This window comes from Sinocyclocheilus grahami, unplaced genomic scaffold (genome assembly GCF_001515645.1).
Source record: "Sinocyclocheilus grahami isolate Dianchi unplaced genomic scaffold, SAMN03320097.WGS_v1.1 scaffold7639.1, whole genome shotgun sequence".
NCBI classification, from domain to species: domain Eukaryota; kingdom Metazoa; phylum Chordata; class Actinopteri; order Cypriniformes; family Cyprinidae; genus Sinocyclocheilus; species Sinocyclocheilus grahami.
Genome location: NW_015511600.1, coordinates 4,838 through 6,016, shown reverse-complemented (window position 1 = coordinate 6,016; position 1,179 = coordinate 4,838). Strand labels below are relative to the sequence as shown.

Genomic DNA, 1,179 nt, shown 5'->3' with positions numbered 1-1,179 from the left:
GTTGTAGTGCAGAAAAGTCTTCTCATTCTTGCTGGAATAATACTCAGAGGCAGAGTTTCAGAAGTCACAATGAGACTTTAGTGGACAAGACAATGAAGCCAAGATGCCAGCTGACCATCTGAACTGATCTCGTTCCAAGCTTCCATTCTTATACAGTTTCGTTATAAGTCACTGTCCAATAAGCTTATAGGTCACCTTTTTTATGTTATTCCCCTTGCTTTCCACAATTTTTTTATTGGCTCTATCGATTCTTCTTTAATTGGGTGATTTTACCCACGGGTCTGTTTTTAATTTTTAATTTTCTGTTTTCCCACTGGTCTGTTTTTACTTTTTTATTTAACCCTCTCCAGGTGCCCAGAGGCATATTACCGTACATATGAGCTGTCAAAGTGTTAATAATCTTTGTGGGCAGTGTACACATTATTCATTCTCGAATCCTTCATACACAATCTCAGTCACATAGGCCGTGAGGCCTTTAAAGTGCATCTGACTTTTATGATATCAAAACAATGTTATAAAGTGTGTTATAATGTATCTCTCTCATAATGACAAAATGCATTATTTGTAGTTTGTCACTTTTTTTTACGTGAGTTTTTCAGCTTTTTTCAAATTATGTCCATGCTAGGTTGACGGACTTATCACTACGTAATAATCATATAGGAGAGGAAGGAGCTCGTCTGATTGGCTCGGCTCTGTCCACTGTACACTCTGCCAACAAAAACCTCCTGTCCCTCAACCTAGCCTTTAATAGTATTGGTGATGCAGGTGCAATTCACATTTCTCAGGTGTGTAAAATTTAACTCTGTCCATCTGAAGGCATTCAGACAGTTTCTAATGATGTCATGACTGCATATACTTAAAACCGAGTTTTTAATACCACCCATCCCTCTTTTAAAGGGTCTGCGTCTCAACCGTTCATTGCTGTGTCTGTCATTATCCTACAATCAAATAGGGGATAATGGAGCAGCTCATTTGGCTGAGGTATACATATATACTCCTATTAACAACTTCATTTTATCGGCCTTACTCTGCCTAACTTGACACATTAAACATGTTTATTTCCATGCATCTTTTTCTAATATCCTTATTTAGGTGCTTGGCCCCTTTGCTCTGACACATGAGGAGATAGTTGAAAGGAGGAAGCTGTTAATTAAAGGTGAAGAATCAACAATGGTCCAG

At 38.1% G+C, this 1,179-nt stretch overlaps 1 protein-coding gene across 1 annotated transcript in view; it reads left to right on the top strand.

Moving 5' to 3' along the window:
- Window positions 1–625: 625 nt before the first annotated feature.
- Window positions 626–1,179, top strand: part of LOC107577895 (leucine-rich repeat-containing protein 71-like) — a gene marked incomplete at its 5' end in the record, with an annotated part of 4,898 nt that continues 4,344 nt past the window's right edge. The window contains 3 exons of the mRNA XM_016263920.1: window positions 626–785; window positions 898–981; window positions 1,093–1,173. Coding sequence (XP_016119406.1) covers window positions 626–785; window positions 898–981; window positions 1,093–1,173 — 325 coding nt within the window. The remainder of the gene's footprint in view (window positions 786–897; window positions 982–1,092; window positions 1,174–1,179) is intronic.